This window comes from Dromaius novaehollandiae, chromosome 2 (assembly GCF_036370855.1).
Source record: "Dromaius novaehollandiae isolate bDroNov1 chromosome 2, bDroNov1.hap1, whole genome shotgun sequence".
NCBI classification, from domain to species: Eukaryota; Metazoa; Chordata; class Aves; order Casuariiformes; family Dromaiidae; genus Dromaius; species Dromaius novaehollandiae.
In genome coordinates this window covers 109,684,692-109,708,281 of record NC_088099.1, presented here as the reverse complement: position 1 = coordinate 109,708,281, position 23,590 = coordinate 109,684,692, and the positions used below count along the sequence as shown (strand labels likewise).

Genomic DNA, 23,590 nt, shown 5'->3' with positions numbered 1-23,590 from the left:
CATGGTCATAAAAGCCAATGCCCTGATGTAAACACCAGTTGCGCAACAAGGTGTTGACCTGTAGGATATGCCACCTGTTCAACCAGCCTTTCCCCATTCATTGTCAGGATCAAGGAGAAAACTACACAGGGCCCCATATCTTTGACTTTAATCCTTAGCACCATGCAGTCATGCTTGATGTGCTCCAGGTCTCTTCTGGCCATGTAGAGATGCCCAAGTCAAAGAGCAGCAGGGGATAGTAGCTTGAAGGCTGGTCAGTCCCCGGCAGCCTCTCTGCAACTCTCTGCAACAGCAAACCTCCCTAAACAGCAGGTTGGGTCAGCAGATGAACAATTAGAAGTGAGATTCGTCACCAAATTATCAGGCAACAGCTAGTCAGCTAATAGTAAAACAACCCTTCAAATTTTATCTCATCATAGTAAAAATGCAGCAGTCCTTGTGGACAGTAAATGTGATCATTTTTTTAGCTTAACATAGTGTTTCTGCCGCAAACATTGTAACGAAGAGCACATGATTGCATCATTCTTCTTAGTAACTAACCAGACATCTAAAATGGTAAGAAGTAAAGAGAAGAAAAAAAGATAAATGTCAAAAAACAGTGCTGAATAAAAGGGTCAAAATGTTGTAATTGATTGTTAGCTGAACAGTGTCAACAGTGTGATACTGTTTCCAAAAAGACTCATTTTCTCAGGTATATGAACAGACAGCATATAAAAGACAAAGCAACAGCTAGACCTTAGACAAAGCGTGGTGTTTTGTTCTAAGTATCATATTTTACTAAGGATATATACAAACTGCAGAGAATTCTGAAGAGAACAAGATGAAATTTAGAATCATGACCAAAGAAGAAAATTTAAAAGAACTATTTTTGATTAGTACAAAAAAGATGAGTGAAGGCTGGTATCGTGAGAGCCTTACTGTGAGTAAAAGGAAAGGACTACAATGAATAAGCTCAGTTTTAAACAAGAGATGTTTGGGTTAGATATAATGGAAAAGATTCTCATTGCAAGGCTGGTTAAGCACTAAGATGACTGTGTAAGAATATCATGCATATATTTTGCAACATGGGAAACAGAGGTGTTTCAGATATGCTTATCCTGCATCAGACCACAGAGATGGATGAGATGAATTTACAGTGTCTCTTTCTACCTGAATTTTTCATAATTCTATAACTCCTTTTGATTTAAGCTTTCCTTCACAAGGGAAGAGCAGATATCCACTCTGCTCCCAACAGTTTTTTTTTTCCCCTGGTCCTTTATACTGAAGGGGCATCCAATCCTTAGCTCATCACAGAAAACAAAAAGAAAGAAAAGCAGTACTTGACAGGTCAGTAACCACAGCAGAGGTATGGGGAAGGCAGCTTTACTCGGCTACATCCTCTGCCTTTCTAATTAGGTGCTGACAATGTGGTTGACACTGAATAAAGATGCAAAGATAGTTCTTGCTCTGCGGAGCTCAGTCTAAGCTGAAGAATGAAGATCCCTCAGGATTAGCTCTTGCTTCCATGCGCTTTAAAGGGCCGATAGTTTTTCATTGTAGACCTATGAATCACATTCTGAATCGGGACAGAGATAAATAGAAAGTAAGCTATTTCACGTGAATAGGGACTTGAAAAAAAAATCTATGCAACATACTGCTTTTGGCAGGCAGAAGAACAGTAATATAGAAGGAAGTGCTGAGTGGCATGGATATCATCACACTAATTAAAAATAGAAAAGCTCTGTCTCTGCTATCACAGGATAAGTTGATCACTCTATTTAAAATATGAAAGTACCTCATAGTACATCTGGCATTTAAATACTCTGTTAATGAACTTCCATTTTTATTTGGAGTTGCTAGCAAAAAATATCTCCTGAGCAAATGGTCCATCATCACTAACAGAAAATCAATTTTAGTAATGAATTAAAAACAAAACAAAACATACAGTAGTATGAAAATGAAGAACAATAATGATTATTCTTGTAATTCATATTACAAGATATAAAAGTCACTATAAATATCAAAAGAATATTTCCCATTTCATCCAGAGCATAGAATGGGAAATTTTAAGTTAAACTAAGGATACTATTCTGCCATCTAACTGAAAGAAAACTATGGAGAAAATAAATGTAAGACTCAAAATATACCAAAAAGTCATGTTAAAATTCAACAATTTTCAAAGGTAAGTAAGCAAACACAGAACAAAAACATTCCAGTTAATTTTAACTACTTCTCCTCTTTCTGTAAATAAACAAAAGACATTGCTCTGACATAAAGGCCAATTTTCATTTAAACATTTTATATACCACATAGTACTTTCCTTGCTGAAGACTTTTGACTTTCTATCTAAATCTAACAAAGGCATAGTATATAGAACAATATTGAGTTTTGATCTCTCTAGTAATGTTTTTTATATTCTATTTTTCAAGTTATATCTACACTGTAAATTTGAATGTCATGTGTTTTAGGATTGTTGAGCCAACTTTAACAGATCTAATTCTGTGTCACAAAGCTCTTCACAGGTTGATTTACTTTGCTTCTAAGAGTTTTTGCCTACATTCAATCATCTCTGCTTATATTAACCTAAAAATAGTCAATATTCTAATTACATACATATGTGGAAACTTAAATACACATGAATTGTTACATTTCAAGGCAACAGTACCTGTAGGACTAACCTATTAATAAGTTAAGGTGGCCTGGGAGGATGTGAAAACCACATGGATGTTTTGGAGCTTGATGCACCTATCACTGTCTCTCAGGGCAGAATGAATCAGACGATAGTTTGTGGTTGTGTAGGAGGCATTGATACAGGGGGTTGATAATGTGAAAACTATTGCACTGTACTCCAACTGACAACGAAATGTCTCATACTTTAATAAGCGCAATAAAGAAAAGGGCAAGATTATCATTATGGGGAATAATGGTACGGAGCTATAACCAAGTAGTAGTGGTTCTTCATGTCTCTTCAACAAACATCATCAATATGAAAGTGCAGTAGGAAAAAAAAAGTTTTAAGTACTCACTATATAGGAAGCCTGAACTAAACTCATTAAGTTCAACAAAGTATTGTGCCTGAAGGACATTTTAAATGGAAGCTATCGGTATTTTATTGTGTTAGGATGGGAACAGGACAAAAATACCCTTCAGATTTGTTGAAGTCTTAAGATCCTGATTTACAGAAATTTATAGAAATCACAGATTTGAACCAAATAACAGTCCATTGATCTTGTCTTAACCTTTAGTATTTATATAACTACATAACAATGTTCCATGGAGTCAATAATGGCTGAAAAAGAACAGAAAAAATCAAGAACTTAAAGGCAGACATCCACGACGGTGACAGGACAAGACCTTCTTTTCTGTTGAATAAATGATGGAAGAGGCCAGAATTATCCCTTAAACTCTTTTTCTGTGAATTGATACTTTATGAAAACTTTTTAAAAATCCCTTCATAGATATGTGTTTTTGTAGTGATGAATGAATTGAAGAAAGAAGAACCAAAGGACTGAAGACAGGTCTGGCAACGGACCAAGGATCAAAAAAACACATGGAGCTAAGCCCTCAGTGGCCATAGGTAAGTAAAAGTCTGGAGAAAACAGGAAAAAAAAAAGTTATTGTAAGAAGAAAGAAGGGATTTTGGCAATACCTCCTTCAGTTCCTTTGGAAATAAAAGCCACCACCCTAGTATTTTAGAGTGCTAGAAATTGGAGAATTTCCCTATATACATTTCTTTGTAAGGGTTTATGCTTTAAAATATATTTTTTTAAAGAAATATTGCAGAATTCTTGTTGCCTCTTTGTTATAGTTAGGTACATAACTGACAACACTTTTTTTTTTTTTCCCAGCCAAGTACTGTGCTGTTTTGAGTGGCCACCTGAGACCACAGTTAAACATGCACTGCTAAGCACACCTCCCCAACAGGGAGGTTCCCTGAATGTGTTTTTATCTGAAAGTACAATTACAACAAACTGCAGCTTCAAATGCTTTCCCTTCTAGGCAGCAAGCATAGGAATTAACATCTTTTTGATGTTTAGTGGTTCCTGCATGATGTTTCCTACCCTATTGTTTCTTCCATTAGTAGTGACTTTTCTCTCTGCTCCTCACATTTTATACTGCTTTTGAAATCAGTCTTCAGACATACATGTCTAAGCACTGCATATAAGGAACTCCATATTTTCCTCAAATTGTTCCCTAAGAAAAGTGAGATATTACAACTACTGACCATTCCTATACAATCTTTAAAATATTTTATCAAAAAATGTAAAAGGAGTTTTTTTCCTCTAGGTAAGGGTTTAATATGTTTAATGTGTGGAGTGTTTGTGGCTTAAAAATGAAGAAAGATTAAGGGAAAAAAGAACATTGAACAGTTCTGAAAACTGTTAGATGTATGCTCACTCCACAAGAAAAAAGCAACAGATTCACACAGCTGGCAAACCCCTTCCTGTGGGATAACTAAAACACTCTTTGCCAACATATTCTCGGGCAATGGTGGCAGAATGTACTCAAGTTCTTTACAATTATGTTAGAGAATTTCAGTACTGAATCCACTTGTAAAAATATCCCGTAGCTAACATGTGAAGTTTACAATAAAATATCCCTAATATTATTGCTTTCCTGCCTATATGTTTCAGCAACTGCCAATAAATAAAGCATGAATAATACTGTGTGCTCTGTGCAGGAGAATTCTTTCTCACCTGTTTCATAGACTTCTCAAGAAAACATAAAAATTTAAAACAAAAAGAACAAAACATTTTTATTGTATCTCCTGATACAGCCCTAGGACAGAACTGAGATCACATCTGGTAAAAAAAATCAATCAATACAATAACTATGTCAAAAATTTGATCTAAGTGGTGATTTATCACCACTTCTAGTGTCTTTCATCTGCCAACAATGCAACGAATAATGCACAGGAAAAAGATCTCCATGATGAGAGCTATAATCTCCTCTATCTCCTGGGATCCCACATCCCTACAATGACACAGCTGTTCCTTGCCCAAGATTAAGATTAATCTTTCCTAATTTTTTAATTTTGTCCCTGGTTAAAAATGAATGTCCCCACACAGACCACGGTGGGGTGACCTGGTGTTCTGTGGCCAGAGAATAAGCCAGGAGCAGAGCTCTACGTGGAGTTTCTCCAGTATTATTTTGCCAGCTCTCATACAATGGCAGTCTCTGAAGATCTTTTATTCATTTAATAACATCTGTTAATCACATATGAAAGACTTTAACGATGGAGGACTTTTTGTTATGAAAGCACCTTTAGCTAAAGGGAAGGACATAGGGGTGTAATTGAAATAATAAGAAAAAGGCATGTCATTTCTTTTCAATATTCTACTTCTTTCTTTTTTTCTGTGTTTTGTTTAAAAACTCTTTTAACCGCTGAATGTTGTAAAGCATCAGGGTCTCGTTAACACTTCTGAATTACTTGGTCTATTGACATTAGTTGAACAGACTACTTGTCATATTTACTCATTAAGCATTAGCACTTGATGCTTTCTATTACACAGATGAAAAATGTTCCCAAAATATCAATTTTACCCACTTTGTATACACTTAGTTCAAAGTTTGAAAATTTACACAAAGTATGTGGGAAAGGAGAATCAGTCCCATGACCTCTGTTGATTACCGGCAGTGATGCGCTACAGCAACTTAGAACTGTTTGAGTGCAGAAGCATTTATTATTCTGCAAACCAGCAAGAGCTAACCCCAGATACTTCATCCAAATTTATATAACTGCCAGCAGATGTGATTGCCATATGAGAAGCATATCGCCTTACACTTCAATCTAGTTAACGATCACTGTCATGAGTAATAGTCTCACAGTATCCATGCAAATTTGGAAAGCCAATCAGGTATTCTGGGTCTATATTCCGTTGCTAGCTTTCACTGATGTCTGTGCTGCAAATTCATCCATGGTATACCTGCCTATTTACATTAGTGCGGAAACATCTATAAGTCCCACAGTAACTGATCCCATCTTCCCAGGTAACGCCCGAAACATCTCAATGCACAGGCCACACTAGTTAAATTATAAACCAGGCTTTGAATTGATTTAATCAGTTCTGATTGACGTAAAAACCTTAATACTATCAACCTAACCTCATCTGTGCTAATTTACCAGAGCAAGCTTAAATGCTGTAGGTGTCCACAAACAAAGTTGTATCAATTTAAAGGCAGTGTCATTGCAAATTAGTGCTGTTCAGGGGCCACCAGTGCTCCATCCTTTTCCCACTATTTCTTTCTTTATCCAAAAAAAAGAGTATAGGGCCAACAATCCTTCACACATCCTTCACAGAAGCAGAGACTTAATCAGGAAATGCTGATGACTGAAAACATATAATTTAAAACTCAATGCCACCCAGAGCACACAGGGAAACTTAAAGAACTGTATCTAAGCTAATGGTAAATAATGCCTGTTTGCAGAGAAGTAGAATGTCTGCAGTCCAAAAACTCTTTTTCACTATAACACCACTGCAACAGGGCCATAATGACTGCAAATTCGGCACCTAAGCTTGCTTATATGTGTGAGATTATGGAATTTCCTAAAAATATAAATTTCCATCTCTTACAAGTTTCTTGACCACCTGTAGCAAATAGAAGAAATGTATTTTGCAGTCAGTTGTTGTTTTGGGGGTTGTGTAGGTAAAACAATGCTTTTGGAAAAGTAATGTGTATTAAGAATCAGTAAATTACAAATCTTAATGGAAAAATATAATGTAATTGAAAAATTATGTTGTTCAGATTTCTGTACATGACAGAATATAAAATTCATTAAAAAGCACTTCATTTTCCAGAACCGCAACTCCTGAAGAGTGGATATTCGTCCTATAGAACAAGATCCATGTCCCGGTATTAGGCCAATACTTAGCTTTCTCAAAGCTCTTTCCTTGGTGCAGAATACGAAACTTAAAAAGATGAACATCAAAGTCCTAATTTTATAGACTGAAAGATAAAAAAAGAAAAACTATGTATCCTTTGATGGCAGCAAGCTGAAATACTGCTTGCTTGGAAGTGAATTTGAAGTTTACTGTTGATTTAATCAAGGCAAGATTTCATCCAGGGAGTTTAAAATATTTGATAGTGATGAATGTGCTAGTAAAATTAGATTAAGACTGACTGATACTGTTCTACTATAACTGCATTAATAAATACCTTCTCTAAGCTCTGTTTTTAATAACTTATTTAATTTGAATTACAGAATGAAGTTGTAATATTTTATCTTCACTGGTAATAAACTTTATTCTCTTGAGATCAGTGGATATTAAGATCATGTTTATACACAACTATAGAGATGCTGAACAGGATAGTTGCTGTTCTCAGAAATCTTGAATCTTTAAATGGAAAAGAAAAGGATTAATTTCTATACAACATTATTATCACCCTCTGTAGCTTGATTAAAGAGATATACTTGAAATATTGGAGGTTTGCTGTTATTTCAGGTTTGTGTTTTAAAGTGCTCAAACCAAGAGAAAAATCCTGTATACTGAAAATACTGAATCCCACAGTATCATTCAAAAAATACCTTTGATAACAGATCCACTCTGTGTTTGGTTTACACTGTGCTGAAGTCTGTAAGCAGAAAAGGATAATATCCCACTGAATAACTTGCTTCTTGCATCACTTCAGATTAACCCCAGACAATACATTCAGAAATAAACTGCTGAGATCAGTACTGCCATGGCCAGGAAAAGGACTGAATGAGCTTGCAGATCACTACTGCATCTAACTTTTAGGGTTTTATAGAAAACCAACCTACTGTCAAGAAAGGCTCAGCACTGCCAGAGCTCAGGTTGGAATAAACCACATAAGAGATCTAGTTTGCCTGTTCTCTTTTGTAAACAGCAATCTAGATTTCCAGATCTCGGCTTATTTTAATGCAGTCAAAAATATGTTTCTAATATCTAAAGTAGTATTAGCATTGTGCACTAAATGGACTGGTAGAAAAAAGAAACTAGAGATATTTCTTCAATAATATTACTCCTTACCTAATAAAACAGACATTCGAGTGAAGCAGGCATTCAGATATTCCACTAAAGGAATCGCAGTTGAGGAGCTCTGATGTGGACCACCAGTCTGACCTAAGGGACCCCTCTCACCTCTTTCACTAGTAGGACATCCCCTCCACATGTGAATAACTATGTGAATTGCATGGCCATGCCAATGGGTCATAAAGGGGAAAATGATTTCCACTCCAAACTGTCTTACCTATCTAAACATTTTGGGGGAGACAGAATTATGTTTTTCAAAGTGAGGACAATAATTTGTGTGTGGCTTAGTTTCTGCATTGACGAGCACCAATTTTTATTGATGAAAAAGATAGCAGAGGTAAGAAGACAGGACCTATCTAGCTTGAATTTCTGACGTTTAGGTATCTCCTACAAAGGTCAGGTCCACCCTTTCACTGTAACGTTGAAATAAGAGGAGTGTAGAGAAAATAAGATGGAAATGAAGACTCAAAGGGATCAGGATAGGAAAAAAAACCTTATTTTTACCTTCTGGTCTTTCAAGTGTTAGAAACTAAATTTCCCATACTTTGTTCAGAAATACAATAAATATTGAATAAAGTCTATTTTCATGCTGGAGGATGGGAAAAGGGTCTAGAGTTTTTCTACATTCAGCATATCTAATCAATAAATCAGTAACCAAAACTAGTTAACTTTTGAAGGCTATTCAGTCATGTATACATAATGATTTCCTAAGGACTTAATGATTATAGTTATGTGCCTTTTAAAGAAAAGGTCTTTTTCTTCATTTAAACTTCCCTAATTGCCTCCCTTTTGTTGCCACATCAGTCCTAAATGATTATGCTGTTGCCAAAAAGGCAAGAAGAGAAAGTTTCTAGGAAAAACAATCTTAGTTTGAGCCTTAGGAATGTGCCAGGGATGTCCTCATCATTGACCATAATGAAAAAATAGGATACCCTCAAGTGTAGATACATGGTTTATTCATACTCTGGAGAGCTCCTGTAACAGGTTGAAGTGCTATGAGAAGCTTGTTCCAACAGAAATATCGCTGACCATTAGTACCCAAAGACTGCCATGTAACACACTGCTGCTGTGATGGCTGGCTGGCTCCTCCAGTTCACTCCCTTACTTGCTACTTTTCTTAAAATGACCTTCTGTCAGAGTACTATAATTCTTTTCTGTCATGCTAATACTTACCTCCAAATTACTCCATTTCCATATGTTATATAACTGAAAAGACGGATTATATTGCCAAATACTCCCTAAACTAGCATGCATTTCTGTTTTACGTATACCATAAATTTATAGAAGAATGAAAGATTCACTTACCTGGCTGAATAACTTTTGTTACCTTTTCCCAAATTCCATCTGGATAAGTTTGAACGGAGCAAAAGTAAAGACCAACATCTTCCAGAGTGCTCTTGATGAAGTATAAGGAATTGTCTTCACTGGAATCATTTTGAAAATGAATTCTTCCTTTGTAACTGTCTTCAATATGTATGCCATAGACTGGATGCAAGACAGCTATATTTTCTTTATGAGTTAAATTACTTTTCACCCAGGATGTCTGGATTATCATGGCTTTCTTTGGATATACACAATCCAGTTTCGTCTTCTCTGTAAGCTTTACAGTTGAATCCACAAACTTTCCTTCCACATTGGCTAAAACATATATATAAGTTTAGTCTCAGAATTAATGTCATTAAACTTTGAAATAACAGCAAAACTCAGAAATAACTTTGGAAGCACTACAAGCAAAACACTGAAAAGTCTGAAGAAATGGTGCACTAAAAAAAGAACCCTAGATGTTATCATTACTTTTAACTTTTGAATAGGACTGAACACTTAAAATCTGCCTACACCATACAGTCACCCTTGTGAACTGTGATCATATCTTTCATGATACAAGAAAAAAATGAAAGTACGTTAGGTAGGAATAAGGCTAAGTGTAAGCTAGGAATACAAAATCTTACATCCATAGAGCTGGAGAGCAACAATAAGAAAAGTTACATGGTCCATCTCCAGGAACGCTGGACTCAATTACTGTGCGATAGAGTTTTACCCAGTCTCTGCATAGCATGGGCCCTGCTCCCCGGAAGCGTTTACCTTTGAAGCATGAAAGACATCATGCGCTTTTTACTTTCACATTCTATAAACACCGAGTTTGAGATCTTGGTGCAGCTGCATGAAAGAGACACTAAATGCCAATCAAAATCCACTTGAGAGAAAAATTTCCATTATCAATGAATCTCTGGGAATAGGTATGAATATTATAATAACTGATGAAGCAGGGATCTTTGGTTTTCTCAGCACAAGTTAGTAAAATCCTTTTATGCCATACATCCAAAAATAAATAGAATTTCTCCATTTTTCTGCCATTGCAATTCAGCATTTATCTCTTATTCAGGGAGTACAAAAATTTGGTAAAGAAGATGAGACAGTTCCCATCTATTAGAGGTTATAATTTTGTGACTAGTTATAAAAAGTAAAGTCTTAAGGTCCGAGTCTTTATTGGTGATAACATGTTATGAGATTGTATTTTGGGATCATAACTCTGCATCTTGAAAATTCTTGTTTAAGAATCTTCAGTATTTGTGACCCATGTTGAAGGTTGTCAGGATAAAATACACTCTCGCAAGTCTGTGTTTTTTTCTCAAAACAACTGCAAGTATTTTTGCACTTCAGCAAGCTATACTATAGTTTGTGGAGCTGTTTAAAACTAGAAAAATGTAAGGATTGATTTCATATCAAAATTAAGCTTGAATCAACGTTAAAATTATCAAATCAGTAAACAGATGCAAATTGAACTGAAGCTGACCACAGGAATGAATATTTTATGTGAGTCATACATTATAAGAGCTTGAGCCAGACTTAACATTAGTTATTTTGGAGAATCCTCCCATGAAGCAATGACCTGTCTGGAAAATAAAATTTATATGTGTCTATCTGTATTAAACCAAGCATGTTTTAGGAAAATACAACTCTTTGAACGTCTGCAGAAACTCCATCTTGCCACTTCCTTTTTCAATCTCTAATTTTCCATTGTTGTTGTTGCACTAATTTTTACTCTATCTTGTCAATAAATACAGAATCTACCAATTTAACAATGAAGTCGTAGAAAAATTGTAATCTTTACCAGTTTTTAACTCAAGACTATGCTCAATTTTTAACTACCTGAATGAGAGCCTGCATTTACTCTCAGGAAACAATAAAAGGCAATGTATTTATATGCATATATCAATATTAATGTGTTTATTAAAATTTATACAAAATAAAATTGTAAAGGTTACTTTGCTTGATGTCTTAAGCTCATATGGTCTATGTATTCTTGTTATCTAGAATAAACTTCACTGAAGGTTCAAATCTTTTATTTTTCTTTTTCTGGATGGCCTATCCTAGGAAGGGAGGAGATCTGAGATTCAGTGTGAAAAAGCAGTAAAGTTTGTTTTTCTTCATCATGGTTTTTATTTTTTAAGGAGTGATTTCCTGTCTGAGAGCTGTAGACTCATTAAGTAAATGCAATTGCTCTAAGCAAATTATTCCCCCTCATAATACGAAATGTTTAGGGTTTTTGGTGAAATCTAGTCTTTAATTCAACAGGTAGGATCAAAAGCTTCTTAGAAAGAGAAAATAGGGTAAGTAAGTGAAATCTTTTCAGAGAAAATTGAGCTCAGCCTTCAAAATGATGCATGTTTAACAAAAATGACTTCTCATAAAATTTTCTAATGACCTTGTCTTCATAGTCTCTCCATTTGTGTATTCTTTCAATTTCAATTACTTCTATATTCTGAGCATTTCCTTAAATATTGGAACTTCATAACAGCACAAACTTGGAAGACTAACAGAAGCTTATAACTCAGCCTACTTAATTTAAGCAACTTCATAATTCCTAAGAATAGGACCTGCTAATAATTAAGCAATTAAAGTTTTCCTAGCCCAGACTAAAATCTGGATTTTTTTCAAAATATTCCTAGATAGCCAGTGGCCCATCTGATGCTGAGTGTAAAAATTTAAATGGAAAAGAACTGAGTTGAAGACTCAGTGTTGTTTTATTAGTGTTACAGAGTTATCTTTTTCAAACAGATCAAAAGATTACCTTCTATTTAGCTTGCCTCAGGAAATAGAGATATTACTGATAAGAAAAACAGGAAATGGGAAGCCTCAGAAACTAAACTGCAGATTTTGTTTTGGAAAAGAAAGGGTTTTGTGAAGCAAAGAGATCTGGTCTCTGGATGCTGTACAGCCTTGTGAGATGCCTTGTGGCTTTTGAACCAGCTATGCACGGTCTATATGTTCTCACATTTAAATCTTTAATAATCCTAATGGCTTGCTGTTCTCAAATTGTAGTTGTAAGTGAGGAGACAAAAAGTCAAAGTACCTCTCTAGCTTGAAATATTATTCTTTATGTCATGCTATACATCGATATTGTCGTGTACAGATCTGTGGTATTTCACAAAATCTAAAGTGGAAAGAAAAAGATAAATGTATGTTAATAACTTTTTTTATTATTATTACAAATTAAACTTCCTACACATCTGTTTTCCTTAATTGAAACTGAGATGAAATATTCAGGAAGTCTCCTAAATGAAGACAAATTCCCTTGAATGAAAATTATTCCTCACTCATCTGTTTATATATAAATTACTATTTTATTGGTCTGAATTTCATGCTCATTTCTCTCCATCTGGCATTAAAAGAAAAACAGAAGAATATTAACGTCCAGTCCCGCATGATGACTAAGTACCATTGATATAATGTGTTGTCTACAGACATTTATTTGTAGTAGAACAGGCACAGTTACTATAAAAGTCATGCCAGGGATTCCTGGTCATCTAATTCCCAAAACAGGGTTCTTTGCCCTGTGTGCTAAAAGAAGCAGCCTGTAATGGGAACATTACTGGGTCACCCTGTAAAGGCTGCAATAAAAGTCCCCTCTGGATGCCTGGGCAACACGGCCAGCACAAATTAGAAAACTGCAGGCTTTGTAAAAGCTGACTCTACAGATGTAATCTGGGAGCAGGCACACACTTACAGTACTATGCTTTCAAATGTATAAAATGTAACTTAAAATAGTATAGCTAGAAAAGCAGAAACACAGACCATCTCTACCCTGCTCTCCTAGGTAGCGCAAGTATCAGCGCAGGTGGCAGAAGGGCAGGTCCATCTCGCAGCCTTCTCCCTTCTAGCCTTCCCACACTCCCCAGCATCCAAAGGCTGGAAAATTCACATATCTCTGATCTGCTGTGGAAGAAACTCCCACAGCAGCAACAGAGTTCAAGCTCACCCCATTGCATTAAGGCTCTCCCTCTCCTGTTCCCTGTCTGCCATCCTTGCTCTTCTTTCCCAGGAATCTCACTTTCTCTCCATTCTTTGAAGCTCAAAGCAAAGGAAGGAGTTGATCCCGAAGACTTTCAAGTTGTATTTAGCTAACTGTTATCTAAATGCCAATTGCATTTTGAACATGAAAGCAGCATGGTGGACTTCTCCAGTGAATGTTTAACTGTAGGACGTGGTTGAAAAGAAAAGCTAGAAAGAAAGAGGAAGAGAAAGATGACTGTTCAGTGACCATAGTGGAGATCTACGACTTGGATTTTAATCTTGACTTGATCATACTTCTTCTGTGATCCTGGATGAGTCATTTCACTTCCTGATGCATTCATTTCCCAAACTCCAATACACAGATAATATATAATGAGCACAGCTGTTTCAAAGTATGTCAAAACAATCTCTGTAATGAGTCTTTTTAATGGAAATTGCTAAACAAATGTGAAGAGTAAGATATATATATAATACCCTTTCTAATGATTTATTAGTATTTAAGCTTTAACATACATAGATAGGCCTATAGCAATAGTGGAGCAAGAGGCAAATATACTTGCAGACTGCTGCTGCTGCCAGAAAAAAGGCCTTGACTGTGGCAGTATAGTGAAGCAGGTGGTAGCTAAAAAGGGAGACCACTCCAGGTACCACTTCTATATCTTCAGCTCTGCGAATGAACTGGATAGGCTGTTTAGTTTCAGTGACACTTAAGGAGAAGGTAAGGAAGCAAATGAGGTGAGCGGAGGGAGGGTTTTGCAGTCTTTGAGCTGAGTCTGAGCCTCCCCTGAGCTTAGGTCTTCCCCCGGAAGCCAGGCTAACCAAACTGGAAAAGCAACTACAAATCATATAGGTCCCTATTTCTTTATGGATGATGGGCCTCCTGTTGCTAGCATACTACCATTAAGGAAATTACCTCCTTTTCTGTTCACCGTTCTATGTTTCCTTACACAGGATGGCTGAGTGGTACAGCAGGATACGGGCACAACAATTCAATTTGTTTTTTCCTATTCTGCAGCTAATCTAATTCAATCAATAAAGCCCAGGATTGGATTAATGCACAAGCAGGTCTGGTTCAGTAGTGTAATAGATAGGTATCTTTAGCATGTATTCATTAACCTCAGAGGAGAAGTTTAGTTAATGCGAGGTATTCTTCCAAAGAGAAAGGAGAAAGCTGTGAATTAAAAACAATTACATTTTAGAGATATGTTGATAAAGACAATTCAGAGAGAGAAAAAGTTGACTGTAGAAGGCTTTCCCAAACATAGAAAAGGAAAGAAAATACAAAATACGTAGTTTTAAGTTACATTTATTATTAAACATAATGGCCTCAGAGAGGTGATACTATATAAGGTATAGTATCTGTAATAAAATGCTTCAACTCCAAATAATCTATCTTTGCAAGAGAATATGTACATAAAGGACTATATTTTTACCTTTGTAGCACTGGAAAATAATTATTAATTTACATGTTTGGAACTGGACTACAAACTAGATTCTCATTCTGCCATAACACTGAGCACCTAAATGGGTCAGGAAGCTGAAGATTGCTGGTGATAAAACAACAGCTATAATATGAAGGCTAGATGACACTCGTTATTGAGATGCGGGAATGGTAGTTTCTCAGGTTTTTCAGAGAGATAAGTTGTGATTAATTGGTGTCATCTGAACTATATTTAGTGATAGAATTAGCTAATGATGAGATATACTAATAGCATAAATGTGTGATTAAGGAAGTAGGAAAAACACTATTGCTGAACAAATGTAGAACTAGATATCCTAAAGCACTCGTGTCGCAAACTATCAAGCGAAAAGGGTGTTGGTAGGAGATAAGAAAGTCTGTGGTATTTTTTAAATCCACTGTGTAACTACAGCTCCTTTGATGTGTTCATAGCAAGAGAGTCTGCCTGTGACAACTTACTGAACTTTAGTGAAGTTCACATATTTGTGTGTTTGAAGGGGAAATTCCTAAAACAGCCAAATACTTCTGTCCATTAAAAAAAAACAAAAGTGGAAAATATGACAAAAAAGTGAACTTAAGATAATTCTTAAGACGATTCAAAAAGAAAAGCTGATCTACTTTAAAAAGAGAGGAAAATTTCAACAATAAATCCTGGGAAAATAAGCAGATAATTTTTTTAGATAAGAATTTTCTTTATATTTTAATTAAGTGTTTACTTAATGATAGAGGCTATCACAAGGCATTTTCCATCTATCTAAACCTTTTCTATTGACCATAAAATATATGCCACTGATTAGCACAACAAGGTATCAAAAATACCCTTTAAAAATATTTTCTAGACCAGAAAGGGAAGCAACTATTGGATTTGCATTCCCATTTTGCTGTTAATTTGGTTTGACCATGCATTTTCATCTGATAATAATGCAGAAGACAGCATTTGACAGACATGAAAGAAAGTAACTTACAAAAGAAAGTAGTTTATTACATTTGGGTCTCTATGAATTTAATGTACTAATTTTGTTTAGTTGACTATGTTCAGCTTTTCTTTTTTTAATTTAGTTCTTGTCTTCCTGTTGAAGTTTCTTATTTTGTTAGTTTCCAATAAGTGATATTATTTGCAGACCCCTAAAAGTTTAATGTTAATGAAAGAAAAATGGAAGCAAAAAGACTTCCAAGGCTCTCAAACAAATCCCTTATCGGGCTGGGAAATAGACCTTTCCATTTCCAGACACGGCCCTTCTGGTACACCTATTATCTTTCCAGAATTATTTCTTTTCCTGCTTCTACTATACCTTTTATGTCAATCATTTCCCTAAAAAGAGTGATGTGCTCCTACTTTAAAGCTGTTAAAAGCCCCTTTCAGGAGGTGAGTGTTGCTGGGTTTGTCTCTTGCTGGCAGAGGCTGCCGGAGCTGTTTCCGAAGCAATGCCCTCAGCGAGAGCCGGGGTGTAAAGCCTTCCTTCAGAGGCAGTTCAGCTAAGGTTGAGGCCACCCTGAATTATGATGTTGTCAGCTCAGCCATGTCTCCAAGAAAGACCTGTAACTTATACATGGCAAATAAGTTTATGGCTTTAAAAATGGCCTTCAAAAGCCAGAGAGAACACTAAAGAGAGAAAAGAATGTATGTATCTTTTTTATATGGCATCTCTAACCTTTTTTGTTGACACCACCAGGACCTGACAAAGCCTACTTTTCTAACAAAGAAAGGTATCTTTTGTACCTTCTTTTCATAAGTCCTTTTTGTGCCCCATTATTTAAAAATAAAAGGGCTTAGTGAACAGCAGAGTGACACTTTTTCATTTTCTGATAAGGCACATTTCTGTCCTTACAAGAGCAAGTCAAGCTGCTGATGCTATCTCAAAGCTCCCTCCCCCCTCTAAAAAAACCCAGAAAACTAAAACCAGAGGAAACTCCCCCAACACCAAACATCCTGGAGTTAGTAGCAATGAACGCAGCAAATGAGACAACTGCTTTGTTTGCTCTTGCCAGTTTGTGGAGTCCTGTATATTGCTTTTCTGCTAAAAAAAAGGGGGGGGGGCTGTCACTGGGCAGCAGAGAGGAAAGGTGCTTGTCCATGCAAACCAAAGCGCCTGCAGAGCAAGTGCGGACCAGATGGCGAGAGGAGGCACCTGAGGCAGGCAAGAGCCCTCGCCCCCGTCTCAGCATGCCTTATAGACACCAGGGGCTGTGGAGATTTATTCAGCCATGGGCAGCTGATGGGCTTCGAAGCAGAACTGGAGGAAATAACTGTTCCCATGAAGACACAGGCTTCAGGGGGAAATTTATTTTCAGACTCTTTTATTTAATCTATCACACCTAGGAGTTTTGAGATCTGTCTTTCTGAAGAGTTACCTTGACGTGGCGCATTACTTGTGTCCTGATGAAACCCAGCCCAAGGCAGCGCTGCTGCGAGATTGCACCCTGGGCACAGCAACTTCAGGAGGAGCAGGGGCAGTTCCAGCTCCAAAGTCTTCCCAACCTAGTGATCCGTTAGACAAAAAGGGCTGTATTCAGATTTCCAGATGGCTAACTTAGCACAAATGCACAGTCACTTCTTTTCTTTTCCTCTTTTTAGTCTTTGACCAGTTTAAAATGTTCTAGAAGGTACCAATCCAGCAGTTCACATCCCTCAGAAGAAACATTCTTCATAACAAACTAGCAACCTCTTCCCTTATAAGTATACTGCTTACAGATATTCAAAATGGAAAACAAAAAAATATTGGCTAGCACATTCTGAAGAGATAAGGGACTAAACTCCCTCCCCACTCTAGGGGGAGAAATGACCTGAGGAGGGAGGGAGGGGGAGAAAAGGATAAAGAAATATTATAGGACCAACTACCTCCTACCAAATCTTTATAAGGGTAATTAAATGGAAGAAGCAACAAAAGACAAACCTAAAGAGAAATTAAAAATTCTGTTCTTTTGTACTCACAGTCTTATCCTGCACCCAGCATCCAAGGAGCTGAGCACTATTGAGCTTATTACCTGATTCTTTCAGTCTTTCACAGCTCCAAAAGAAAGGCTGGAAGAACTACAAATGCATTAGAGGGCGAGAGAATCTGTCGTTCTTTTTTTTGTCACCTCTACACCCCTGTGCACAGATACGTTGCAATTCTTCAAGTGAAAATCCCCTCCCTACTAAAGTCAAGAACAGATGTTTCTGAGCACGATGTTGCTTTACAGAAGTTCATTCACTTAGCCAAAGGTGTCACAGTCAACTGTAAATTAACTGAATGAGGGAGTATCTGCTGTAATCATTCACTTTAGTAGAAACAGTGTGATTGTACCATAACCTCCTGTCTTATTCAGTACAACCACACTACATGTCTTATACTAAAGCAGTTCCAAAGAAATCAATGATATTTATCCTGACATAAAGCAATAGTGAGTCATATTCTCAATTAGTCTCTTCAGTTTGAGAAAGAATATATTTTTTTCTTTTATTTTCCAAACTTTAACTTGCAACCATGGTAACTGATTTCTAAGAACCTGAAAGTTTAATTATATTACATCTCTATTGCTTCAGAGCACCCATTTCAGAATTATCACGAGTTATTTTTGAGTATTATTATTTGAATATAATTATTATGACTGCACTTTGTTTCATTAGTATGCTTGTAAAAAGAGGTATGGATCTCTGACAATTTTTTTTTAAATTTGTGCATGTGATCTATATGAAGCACAAAATTTCTGTAAAGTAGCATATATACCCAAGGATCTCTTATCAACTACCCTAACAAATTTTATTGATTTGCTACCAATCAAAAATATTATGCTTTTATTTTTATGTGTTGGTTTAATTTTGCTTAGTTGAATGCATGTGTGAAACCTCTACCAGTTTGAAATACATTCTGTTTTAAACTATTCAAAATTAAAAGTTGTACCTACTTCTTTTACTACATTAGTGGTTTTCTATTCTTAATTGCTATTTTGTTTCTTTTTTATTATGATGAAAGAGAAGAAACAAAAGAGAAAAACTCATGATCTGAGTTTATGGCATCTAATGTACAAGTGTATGAAGGCTTATCAGAATAATCTGCAGCATGACATGAGCAAGAATTGAAACGGGGGGAGGCTAAAGTTGTTGTGGTATCTTCAGAGAGTTGGTTGACAGAGGTTAGAGTGATCAGAAACAACGAGAGATGCTGGCTTTGGAGGCACGTCATTGTTGAAGTTCTAACAGGAGAGCGCTCTTCACGCACACACCAGACTTACTTCCACAGAGACAACTTTATTTTTCAGGATGTTCAAGCTAATAGCCTAGATCAAGATAGGCAAGGTCAAAATTGCGCTTATCTCTTAACTTCCTTTCAGTAGCATTTGTATTGGTGACAAGATATATTTATTTTTCAACCAGAAACCTGGATACATAGCAGAAGTATTATATTGTTTGATTGTTTTTCAGAGCAAAAAATAAAAGATATACTGTATTATTATCACTACGTTTTGTTCCTGGATTCCTGGCATGATTGAGAACTTTGTATTCTGGCTTTTGTTGTTGTTTTTTGTTGTAGGTGATGATGAACGGAATTTCCTGGATATTATGTTTGAGTCTCAATGGGCATTTTTTTCCGCAACTGAATCAATTGTATTCTCTACTAAATCTGAGACAAATGTATTTGCCCCCCTTCCATTTGAGCAGAAGTTCTATTGCCTGATATTCATCAAAGGGGGAAATAGAGTCTTCTGGGAACAAAGATACAAATTCCAAGTCATTCCGATATAAGCCACTCTTTATGTAAGAGAGGTAGTATCTAAAGTATCTTAAATAGTCCTGATTTCACCTTTGACAGTGTTAATTACAACTGGAAAGAGAAATTTCTGACCCTCTGAATTCATTTTTTCCTATCTGACCTTCTGCTGCATTTGAAAAAGGCTGTCAGGTTTGTTGCACTGTTGCATGCAGTGAAATTCCTGGGGGAAAAAAAATTACAGTTAGTATTGTCAGCTACCAAATAAGGCATATCCAGTGTCTTCACCAAAATATATATTTTACTTCCTCTGTGAGGGGACTTCTGAGAGAGACTACTAAAAGACTAATTCCTTTTGAATGCAGCAGCAATAAAATGCACTGACGGCAAGACAGAACAAAATCACAAGTCTACCCCTCATTTTCCTCAAAGTTCAAAAACACACCGCAAATATAAATTGAGCTTCATACTGCATCCCGTGGCAGCCAGCTTGACTTTACAGACAGGTGAGCTAGTCACAGTTTTCCAGGGCCAGACCCTGCAAAGATAGCCTTGTATACCATTTCACTCTGTGCTGGGCAGCATCAGATTATCTGTAATTCTAAATCAGACTCTGTTAGTTTCTGTGAGATCAGAAGACAAGATAGAAAATTTCTACCTGACACTAAAAAAGAGCTACTTTCAGAGTTTAGGGGAAGGGCAGAATTAGGACATTTTCAGCAGAAGGAATATAAAACTGCCAAACAAGATCTTCTCACATTCCCTTTGTTTCCCATGGAAAAGATCAAGAGCTTTGCTGTGCACAAAACTTATACTTCTATGCTGCTAAAGTTAGAGCAATGTCATTGTCTTTGGACAGATTCAGTTATGCCAATTAAAAGATTTATTAATCATTTAAGGTTTCATTCATATAGGAGAAGGTAAACATATGTGAAAGTTATCTATAATACAGTTAGTATTACAGTTATAGTTACAATAGTCACAATAGTAAAATAATAGTTACACTGGTAGAGAAACCTTACAATATTTTAACTGAGTTGCTATAAAAAAATCCAATCTTAAAGCAGTTAGTCGCTCTCTTAAGTGACTGTTTAGTGCTAGATGACTGCAGTTCACACAGCAAGGTTCAACAAAAGTTTCTAGAACTGCAGGAATGGAAACATCTTAAGTAGGTCATTACCAAGCAGAAAAAAGTAAGAAAATAAAGATCAAACAGATGAAATTCAAACAAACTATGATGGCCCAGATTGTTGTTTTCACAAATGTTGTACAGCTATGATGCTCTAAACTTATTTACTACAACATCAGGCTATTTTACTTGTTATGCTCTTTGTCTTCTTTTTACCTATAGTTTCAATGAGATTTCAAACCCTTAGTTTAGCATGTCAACTGCTACTATTTCCATCTGACAAGTTTATCTCAAATTGAAAATAAAATTATGCCAGCCTGCCTGGGAGAAAGCACCAAATATTCTAAAGAGTCATATGAAAAAGTGTGTAGGCTGTTGAAGATCTTTCTTCTGATATATTACTGCAAATACAGTCCCAGCACCGGATAAGGAGATTTATTACCATTAAGAGATATTTCAGTTCAGAGGTAGAATAAAACAATTTACCCTGAAGAGCTACGTTCTGGGTGATTACATTTTGACCTCAATTCCTGCTGTCCTCCATACTGAATTTGTTCATACAATAATGTTTCCCCTGCTGGGATCTAGTCCAACATCTCCTAAAGTTAGATCTTTCTATTGACTTTAATGATCTTTGTTTTCTTAAAACTAGTTGCTGTTACACTCATAAAAAATATATTTGCATGTGGCATGCTTATTTTGTCAAGAAAAGCTTTTAAAACCATACCGGATAAAAACCACAATGTCAAACTACAGGTTTAACCACATACAAAGTCTAAGTAATATAGATGGAAGAAAACCAACCCTTATGAACTGTTTCAGTGGCAGATTTTTTCCTCCTTTTTTTCCTAGAGGATACAAGCTCCTTGTCATTAAGAAAGTCAGATTTAAAAATAATATTCAGAGTAATTTTTCTGACTCTTGCCTCAGTCATTTTGCCACCTAAAACAGTACGACAGTATTTATAGCTTTCTTTAATTATTTTTTTGCCCTGTTTATGTACGAGAAACTCACCCAGATAAAAATGGCAACTGACTATAAAATAGAAACAACAGAACTGCACATTACTGTCAACAAACACCAAAAATGAGAAAAAATAGTGTTTCTCCTACAAATTTAAATGTAAAAATGGTAAAAAAAAAAAAAGCAAAAAAAAGCTTCTCAGAACGAATCACTAGTTTTTATGTTAATCCTCACTACTCACTTTCAAGTAAAGTTTGCTATTTTAGCCGTCCTTTGATTACCAACTTTCCAACGCGCTGTATGGGGAGGGGGGTGTACAAAAACAGAGCAGGGGAGAGTCTTGCATATGAATAAGCCTTTGGCAAAGATGCTTTGTGAATCTTTAGTTATGTACGGTAATTTCAGACAACACAAGATTTTTAATTTAAATGGAGCATTTTTAATATGTAAGCAACCAGTATGCAGGTGAATTAAATATTCTTTCTTTGTAACTTATTTGCTTTTAATGCTGGAAGCAGCACATTTTGCAGGTGCAAAGCAACCACACCAAATGATCTAAGAAACAGCTTCCCGGGCTCTGGATTAAGGAGCAGCTGATGTCTTAATTTAGACAAACAAAGTAAAAACTATACCGAAAGTTCAGAGACATTTTGAATTCTAGTGACACTGACTTTACAAGCAAGGAGAAGCTTGTATTAGCCCTTAAAAATTAGTTGCCATTTATGAAAGACTTTTAAACTATGGAGGATCTAACCTGAAAGGCATTCAAACACATGAATAGGCCCAGTATTCAGCAAATTCCAGCTTCAGGAAGGCTCTGAAATTCTGAAATTCTAAAATAACTTAAATTGGAAGTAACGCCAAATTTTTATTCAGCTGTTATTCTTCAACTCAGGAAGATACCTTTTTGGAAGGTATTGCCCTTGATGGGCGAGAAACTCAGGATGAAAACAAAGAGTGAGTCATATGCCAGCTGTCGTGGCAATGGAAACGGCTTTCTGTGCAACTCCTCCAGTCCGGAGGGTCCTGGAACACAAACGTGCACGAAAGAATTTTCCCCTTCCTGACTTAGCAGACTTCACTGTTGAAAGGGAAGCACTTTGAGCTTTTCTAAAATACCCTAAATTTGCAGTTATGCGAGCAGTACTGCAACTTTGATGTTAGTATATTGGCTGCTGTCACCTCAGTTGAGAATGTGTCTTTCGGGGTCTCTCACAAGAGCTTTTAGAAAGTCACATTTTAAAAATTCCTTAATATTGCTCAGGCTTATCGTTTGGTTTAATAGTTGGCACTAGGACATTCTAGTTGGTCTCTGAAGTAAGGTAAGAAATCTAACGGCCTAAATGACAGCCTAAACCGTGGAAAAGGTGGACGGCTGCACTTTGAACTAGTTGAAGTGTCTGTGTTGTTCTTCACGTTCAGCATCAGGAATATCTAATTACAATAATCAGGTGAGAGACAAGGAAAAAAACCCTTGTCTTTCTATCATCCATGCATCTGCTTTTGCTGCAGGCTGCTGCCTTCCTCTCACAGTCTCTGTAGGGAGCAGAAAGTTTTGTGAAGCCCCAAACCTTTTTGCCACTGCAGCGCGCTCATTAGCTCTCATGAAGGAGAGTCTCTCCCTCCCTCCAGCAGGTCCCTCAGGCTGCAGTGCAGCTAGTCCTGTCGTACCCAGCTGCTAAACAAACACCACATGTAGTGATTAGCAACGGACGAGCTGAACAGCTATCAAATAAGATAAAAGAAGTCTGTTTCTTGGATATACTTGTCCATGAAGACACAGATAACTTTTTTAAGGAGCAGATAAATTAGGATTGTTTGGGGCACCAAATGACATTATTTGAGCAAATGCTTTTGCAAAGTTGGCAGCAATGGGACATAGGTTATCTTCTGGATGTTGCTATAGTAAAAATGTCTAGTAGGTATATATAGCCACACATTTTGACACTTAGTAGGTAGATATGTAGGAGCCTGTGATACAGACCAGACACAGGAAATAAACTGAGGAGGCATCATCTTCATGTTAGGTATGCAGTATGCAAACCTCATCTAAATTGGCTAGTAAGTTTTTGATTACATA

General features: G+C 36.4%; 1 protein-coding gene across 1 annotated transcript in view; it reads right to left on the bottom strand.

Annotated features, from left to right (window-relative positions):
* The window catches only part of CD226 (CD226 molecule), a gene marked incomplete at its 5' end in the record, with an annotated part of 31,825 nt that extends 22,210 nt beyond the window's left edge, over positions 1-9,615 (bottom strand). The window contains one exon of the mRNA XM_064505500.1: positions 9,279-9,615. Coding sequence (XP_064361570.1) covers positions 9,279-9,615 — 337 coding nt within the window. The remainder of the gene's footprint in view (positions 1-9,278) is intronic.
* Positions 9,616-23,590: the final 13,975 nt, after the last annotated feature.